The sequence below is a fragment of the Rhinopithecus bieti genome, unplaced genomic scaffold (genome assembly GCF_001698545.2).
Source record: "Rhinopithecus bieti isolate Rb0 unplaced genomic scaffold, ASM169854v2 scaffold_6063, whole genome shotgun sequence".
NCBI classification, from domain to species: domain Eukaryota; kingdom Metazoa; phylum Chordata; class Mammalia; order Primates; family Cercopithecidae; genus Rhinopithecus; species Rhinopithecus bieti.
In genome coordinates, this window is record NW_016805186.1 from 3,122,076 (window position 1) to 3,129,540 (window position 7,465).

The 7,465-nt window shown below is 63.2% G+C and overlaps 1 protein-coding gene across 1 annotated transcript; it reads right to left on the minus strand.

Annotated features, from left to right (window-relative positions):
- Positions 1 to 1,471: 1,471 nt before the first annotated feature.
- Positions 1,472 to 6,909, minus strand: TEKT4 (tektin 4). Its single transcript, XM_017871538.1, has 6 exons — positions 6,245 to 6,909; positions 4,733 to 4,803; positions 4,218 to 4,361; positions 3,333 to 3,555; positions 2,572 to 2,726; positions 1,472 to 1,748 (listed from the first exon to the last, which is right to left on the minus strand). The coding sequence occupies exons 1-6, from the start codon at positions 6,776 to 6,778 to the stop codon at positions 1,532 to 1,534; spliced, it is 1,344 nt and encodes a 447-aa protein (XP_017727027.1). The 5' UTR covers positions 6,779 to 6,909; the 3' UTR covers positions 1,472 to 1,531.
- Positions 6,910 to 7,465: the final 556 nt, after the last annotated feature.

A 7,465-nucleotide genomic window follows, 5' to 3' on the forward strand; every position in this document is an offset into this window, starting at 1 on the left:
AGCCCCATGGTAACAGCATCCAGGGCAAATTTAAATGGCACCCCAGAGAATAAGAGTGGGCCTGGGTATCACTGTCATGACTGGTGGCTTGCGACAAGTAGCATGGCTTCCATAGTGATGGGAGGTGTCATTTCCCCTGAATCTGCACTGGAGAGAAGGTCTTGGAAGCTTTCGGGCCCACCCTCCAGGGTCTGGGTCTGTGTCTCTGAGAGTGGCCAGGTGGGCAGAAGAATCCTTGCTGCCTGGCAGTCAGGTTTGGAGCTGGGGAGGGCTGGGCCCGGTTAGCAATGAGCTTATTGCAGTGAACCAGAGCTCAAGATAAAGCGAAAGGCCCAGCCCAGACACCTCCTTCCCTGGTCCCAGCCCCTGTGCCTTGGCCTGTGTGGTGAAAGCCAGGTTCTCGCCTCAGGAAGCCCTCCCTGCCCTGCCTGCTCACACACAGCCTCTCCCAGATTTCTCCCCATCCAGGCTGAGTAGGATTCCCAAGAAGGCTCCACCCCCAGGCAACTGCCTGCAGTCAACATTGTCACCTCCCCCAGTGAATGGCAGTGGTGTTTTTCCTCCTCAGCAGTGGCCTCTGGAGGGGTCTCAGCAGGTGGGGAAGAGCGGTCTGAGTTATCCCCACGTGAAAGGCAGTGGATGCCTCTCCTCCCAGCAACCCCCAGCAGCAACTTCCACCTGGCTGACCCCACCCAGCTCACAGAACTGCCCAACTAGGTGTCCTTCTGGTTGATTGGGGGGAAGGGGCTGTTACCTCCCGGTCCCCTCCAGGCTGAGACAAGAGCCCTGTGGGCCTGGATCTTGGAGATGGGACTCCCACCCACATGCTCTCCGGGTGGGTCCATCCTGGGGGGTGCAGAAGGGAGCTCCATGTACCCCTGCCGATCTGTCCATCTGAGCCTCAGGGGTCCTGGGCACTGAGCTGGGCTGGTCTGGGCTGGGCTGAGCTGGGGTATGCACTGTCACTGGGGACAGAGAGGGGATGCTGAAGCAGGTGCTTCTGGGTGGGGCCTGCCTGGAGGATCACCCCAGCAGGTGCACCCAGCAGCTGGATGAGCCTCTAGTAGAGTAAGTGCCCTGTCCATAGGGGTATGTGAGCTGAGGCTGGGGGCCTGGAGGTGCAGGGGGAGGAGTTGGGGAGATGCAGAGGTCCCAAAGATGTCCCAAGGCCGTAAGATCCTGGTGAAGGAATGGAGGAGCCAGCACTGGTGGGGAAGTGGGGAAGGGGAGCTGGATGGCCTGGCTCTGGGCTGGACACATGGTCTGCGCCCACCCCTGAGCTGTGCTGTGGAGCCCCAGTCCCCACTTGGGCACGTCCTGTCCTCTGAGGCACAGGGATTCCTGGTGGCTCTAACCCCTCATCTCCCACCATTGGGATGATGAGTCCGTAGGCAGAGCCAGCCTCATAGGGGACCCAAAGGCCAGTTCAGATGGATGGCAACTCGAGGTCCCACCGGGCACACACACTCCGTGCAGAAAGCTAACGTGCTGTTTATTTGGGGACTTGGCGGGGAAGCACCGTGGCAGCGGCTCACTGGTAGCCAGCCAGCTGCAGGATGGTGGGGTAGCGAGTACGATGGGCCATGCACTTCTGGCGGTCGATGAAGAGACTGTTGGTCATGGCGGTGATGTCCTTCTCCAGGCTCATGTGGGTGTCCTCGAGGTTGCGCAGGGACTGCTCTGCTTCTAGAAGCTTCTCCCGCAGTGCTGCGAGGGACATGTTCAGCTCCTCCACCTCGCTCACCAGCCTGGGGGTGTTGGGGAGTATGAGCCTTGGCTGGGGAGGGCAGAAGTATGCACCTTCGGGGGTGCAAGGAACCCAAAACTCCCAATGGGAGCTGGCAGGAGGTCCTGGGAAGACTCCACGAAAGGACCCCTAAGGGAACCCCACCAGGAAAGTGGCCCTAGGGCAGAGCACAAATGACGAGGGTCCTCCCAGGGAGCGCGGGCGAGTGCGAATGAGTGACCCGCATGGGATCTCGACCCTGGCAGGACAGGACCTGCCCTTAGCCCACCAGGCTCGGTTCTTTCCATTCCTGATGTTTAATGGAGGGAGGCCCCCAGTTCCTTGAAGGAACCGAGGGGCAGGGAAGAAAGGTACTTAGGCTTAGCAGGGGCCGCCGCGCATCTGTTAACAAGGGAAACAAAAGGACAGCTCATCTATGCCTGGAGCCCGAGCGTAGGTCGTACTTTCCACCAGAGGTGTGGACAGCACCCTCAGGGCAGCAGGGAACGGCCCTGCCTGGCCTCTCTGGCCCTGTGGCCTCCTGGAGCTCACCTTGTCTGCAGGAGCTTCCTCCCAGGAAGATGAGGCAGCACAGGGTGGGGTGAGACCACGTGGGCACAGGTCCCTGGCACTGGGAGCTCCCCACCCATCACCTGCCCAGGGTCACGTCTGTATCTGTGTGTTTAAGGTGTGCTTGCGTGTGGCCCCAAAGTCTCCCTCCCCTCTCAGCACCTGCGGGGGATGTGTGTGGGGGGTTGGGGTGTTTATTGGAGGCTGAGATCAGAGAGTAGCAGGGAGGTGGTGGACCGGGCCACCCGGGACTGCCTCAGAGGCACAGGCAGCACCTGAACTGGGCTGCATCGCGGCACAGCTCCACGTTGGGCCGGCGCGAGCGCAGGTACAGCCGGGTCTGGGCGACGCGCAAAGGGGCCTCCTTGTCCTTGATGGCCTGCTTCAGTGCTGCCACGTTGTGCTCCTGATCTGTGATTTCCCGCAGCGTCTGCAGACAGGACAGTGCCCTTGGGCCTGTGCCCCCATGCTCAGGCATATGGAATGCTGATACCAGGCTGGTCCTGCCCAGGTCCTGGGGCCGTGTCCAGAGGGCAGTCCTGACCAGTGGCCCCGGGGAGGCATGAATGAAGGAACAATGTGCACGGGGCCCCCAGCGGGCTCTGGAAGAGTCAGGCAGCCTGTTGCCCCTTAGCTCTGGTCCAAGAACTCCCATCCTTGGTCGTCACCAGGACCTGAACCCTGCTCAAGGACTGGGCACTCAGAGGCGGTAAAGGCCACGCTGAGACCCTAGATCAGAGTCCTGCCTGCCAGGCTAGGACTCTCGGGGACCCCTGGGAGGTCAGTGCTCCCCAGACCACCTGCTGCCTCCATCCTCAACACAGCTCCTCCTGTTCAGTCTTGGGGGTGGCAACACCCGCCCATCATACCGTGTCGCCTGGTTTTACACAGGTTTACGGAGAGGTGGCACTTGCTTCTGGGGTCCCTCGGGGTAAGTGGGGCAGAGGAGAGCGGTGCTGAAGGCCCAGGCCAGGTGATGCGGGGGCAGAGTGGTGGGCAGGCGCGGGAGCCATCTTGGGGGTTCAGGGCGCCCCACCTTGTGCAGGTGCTGCTGCAGCTTGTGCCGCGCGTCCTCCAGCTCCTCGCAGCGGCGCCCGAAGGCCAGGTTCACAGCGTCGCACTGCAGCCGCAGGTCCTCGGAAGTGTCGCGAAGGATGCAGTCCACCAGCACCCGCAGGTTGGCCGAGGCCAGGCGCTCGCGCTGGGCGCGGCACAGATTGTCCTGCGTGAACTTGGCCCAGGTCTCTGGGGTGGAGGCGCTGCGGGGCGGGGGACAGCCAGGGGATGCGGGGGAGGCTCTGCCCAAGGCCGGGGTCCTGCCGCGCCCCCATGCCTTGTCCGCGCCCCGTGCTCCTGGAGGACCCGCATGGACTCCGATGCACCCCGTGCTGCCCCACGAAGCCCAGTCCCCAGGCTCCCTGTCCCCAGTGCCCCCCGGCCCACAACTCCCCTGAGTCCCCCCACACCCGACCCACCTCGGACGCTTAGTCCCCTCGCGTCCCCGCGATCCCGTTCCCAGCACCGCCGCCCCCAAGGCCCCTCTGCAGCACCTCCGGCCCCCGTAGCCCCCTTCCCTAGTACCCAGCGCCCGGGTCCCCTTCCTGCACCCCGGAGTTTGCTGCGCTCAAGTGGGCGGTGGTCGCGCGCCCTCTGCTGGCCGTGGACGGAAACGCAGTCCTGCCGGCGCCTGGCGCTGACCTGACCCCACCCTGTCCTGCCTCCCCGCGACCTGGCTGTGCACGCGCTGGGCACTTGAGGGGGTCTTGCTCGCTTGCTCATGCCGGGGTAGAAAGTTGCCCAAGTGCCCTTCGGGGGCGAGGGCCTCCGGGCCAGGCTGGGGGAAGCAGCCCCGCTGAGGCCCCCAGGTGGAGGGAGGCAAGTCCACAGCCAGGGCAAGCACAGGGGCAGAGCTGGGGCCCACCTCTCTTGGAAGGCAGTGGAGTGAGGATGAGCCTGCACCTGGGTGCTCTGGCTGTGGTGGCGCCCGCAGGTCTCGTCGATGTTGTAGGCCTCCACCTTGTCTGACCAGTCCATCTCGCAGGTCTCCTTGTGCTCCCGGTTCAGTCTGGGGCAAGGTGGGGCAGGGCCTTGGTATGTGCCCAGGGAGGGCCCTGCTGGGGACTGTCCCTGCTGCAGGCTGGGCCCCAATGCCCGCTTCAGGAGGGAACTCTGGGCCAGCCTATCCTGGGCAGTCCTCATGCTCAGCAGTGACCAGGAGCAGCCGCCCAGACTGGGGGGCTGCAGAGCAGATGTGGGACTGGGCTCTGGCCGGTCAACCTCAGGCTGGGCCGGAACCTCCCCCACCTAGCCCTGCACTCCCACTGGGACCTGGGGCAGCCCCTGCCCTGGGCCTCAGGGTCCTGTCGTTCAATGCCTTGCCCCAGGACCAACCGTGGGTGGGGTCAGGAGTCATCCCTTGGGCAGCCCTGGACCCACCGGATCTGGCTCACTGCTTGCATGATGGTTCTCTTCAGCAGCTCCTGAATGTTCCGGATAAGCTCAGCTTCCTGAGGAAGGAGACGCCCTGAGCACCAGAGCCCGTCCCTGGTGAGGATCCCAGCAGGCCCAGCTGCTGCCAGCCTTGGTCAACACCTGAGCCACCAGAAGAAGCTGAGTGCTGGGGCCTGAGCTCTGACTGTGCAAGTTCTGCTCTCTCAATGGGTTTATCCTGGGCTTTTGGGCATCCTCCTTGGTGCATTGTAAGTGGGGTGTTTTGCTCCAGGGCCTTCCATGGGCTGCTGGGAAGGTCCCTCAGCAGCAGTTCCCACACCCCAGGCTTTAGGAGTCATCATTGCTGCTCACTCAGTGCACCCAGGAACATTGGTCTGTCCGTGGTGCCTGAACAGCCCCTGAGGAACCAAACTCTAGGGTCCCAGATGCCCGCCCAGGCTGCCCCTCAGGGATCTGTGCTGGGAAATGCCATCCTCACAGCAAGAACAGGAGCAGGATCCTGTGTTTCTTCTTACTGCCTGACCAGTTTAATTTTCTGTGTGTAGGAACAAGCCTTTTCCCTGTGATTGGGGTCTTTGCCTCGACCACCAGCTACCTCCGTGTGTGCCAGGGCCCGAGTCCTGCGCCCCTCTGTCCCTGGGTTTGCCTCTTCCTGCACTGTCAGTTTCTCCATTACTGGGCAGGTGCCCTTGGTGCAGGCAGAGGGTTTTCGGGAGCTGTAGGAGTTGAGGCACTGAGAGGGTGCAGGGTGAGGGGTCTGGGGAAGGGAGGGAGGAGGGAAGGCATGAAGGGAGGGATGAACTCAAGGGTTCTTGTCTGAGCTTGGGGGTGTGGCAGGAGAACAGCTGCCCCCACCCCACATCCTTCATGAATGTCTACAGGCTTGCAGTGGTTCTCAGGGAGGCCCCAGGCTCTGAGAGATCAGAGAATTCTCCAGAGCCAGCATCAGGGCCAGGACTGAGTTACTTTCTCACCCTATGAGGCTGCCCCACAGACAAGCTGGGCTGGATTCGGAAGTTACATGGGACATGGAGGAGAGGGGACCTGCGGGTGCAGATCTTTGTGGCCCAGGCTCTGGGTAGGATGAATGGGAGCGGTGGCTCCCAGCCCACCCCACCCTAGCTGTCCACACCCGCAGTGCTAGCTCAGGCCTGGGTTTCCACCTCAGGAACAGCTGTCCCAGCCAGGGATGGTCTTTGGGGAGGTGCCTTGTGGCTCAGTTCAGGGAGCCCAGGGTGAGGATGACTGTGCCAGCACTCAAAGGGACTGGAGGAGAGGAGCCCAGAAGAAGAACAACTGCTTGGGAGTCAGGGGCCCTCCGGGGCAAAGCTGCCTTCTGGTCTGTCACTAAGGGGCCAGGTTTGGGGACTCAGGGTTCCCAAGTGCAGAGGGCTGGGCTACCGCATGCCTGCAGCAGCCACCTTGCTTGTCCACATGAACTGCCAGGGCCCCTCCTCTCTGAGCCCACAAGTCCCGGCTACCCAAGGCTGCTGGCACCTTCAACAATTCCGTCTCCACACAGTCGCGCACGAGGTTGGGGTGCTGGCGGCGCTCACGACACTGCAGGTTGTCAGTGGCGATGGAGAAGGGCACCTCCGTGGCGTCCAGGGCGCGCTCCAGCCGCTGCTTCTGGGCCAGCAGCAGGTCGGTCTCCGCAACCAGTGCTTCCACCTCGCGCTGCAGCTCCGACTTCCAGCCGTGCATGTCCTGCAGTCGCTCGCCAACCCTGCGCGTGGAGTCTTGCTGCGTGCGCTGCGCCAGAGCCTGGGTCTCCGACGCCAGCTGCTGGCTCTCATGCCGCTGCCGCTCCGACTGGTCGCGGTCCGCGAAGGCCTGGTGGTAGCGAGCATAGCAGTTCTGGAACCACTCCTCCAGCAGGTACTTGGCGGTGCGGAAGCCTGCGGTGGCCAGCCCGGAGGACGTGTAGGCGCCTGTGTTGCGGGCCACGTCGTACTCTTTGGCGCGCAGCTCGCAGGGCGGCACTGTCTGTGGGGCCGGCTGTTTGGTCAGGAGTATGTCCGTCTGCGCCATGGTGCCAGCCGCCCACCAGGGCCAGGGGAGTGAGGGGGGTGGCCAGCTGGTTGCGGTCAGCCAAGTGCGGTCAGCGGGGCAGCTCCAGTGGCTCAGTCCCAGAGCAGGACGCGGCTCCCAGTCGCCTGGGTGACACTGTCAACCAAGAGCTTCCTGTTGCTAAGAAACGGGATCCCTTCTCCAGTGGCTGGGGGAGGGAGCATTCAGGGTGGCCGGCAGAACTGCCCTCTTAAAGGGCCAGGCAGCCCCAGCCCCACCATCCCTGTCCCTGCCTCGGTGCAATCAGCAGTGGCCAAGGGTTCTTGTCACTTAGAGGATCCTGGGGCCAGCCTGTCGCCAGCCTCTGTGTCCTACCCTTAGGGTTCAGGGTGTGGGTGGGGACCTGCTGCCCTGGCCCCTTCCTTCGTTCATCTATTTGTTCCTGGTTTGGCTCTCTGAACCTGTCCTGTGCGCAGCTCCGGGCTCAGGGTGAACAAGACAGAAGAGGCTCTGCCCACCTGCAGCCCCCTCAGGGCAGAGGGGTGTGGCTGTCGTGTGGGTGTTGGGTGTGCTAACTGACAGTGTTACTTGATGTCTCCCACTGTACATGTGGCTGCCCTCCCTGCCCTCCTGACCCCAACGGCAGCCTGGTAGCACAGGGAGGGTCCCAGGTCAGGCCTCTGGGTCCCTGACACAGCCTCCTGATGG

Excerpts from the sequence above, each read along its gene's own strand:
- TEKT4 (XM_017871538.1), bottom strand. The coding sequence starts at position 6,778 with ATGGCGCAGACGGACATACTCCTGACCAAACAGCCGGCCCCACAGACA. Across the intron at positions 3,556-4,217 it reads TCCACTGCCTTCCAAGAGAG|CGCCTCCACCCCAGAGACCT; the intron begins GTGGGCCCCAGC and ends CCCGCCCCGCAG. Across the intron at positions 2,727-3,332 it reads TGCAGCAGCACCTGCACAAG|ACGCTGCGGGAAATCACAGA; the intron begins GTGGGGCGCCCT and ends TCCTGTCTGCAG.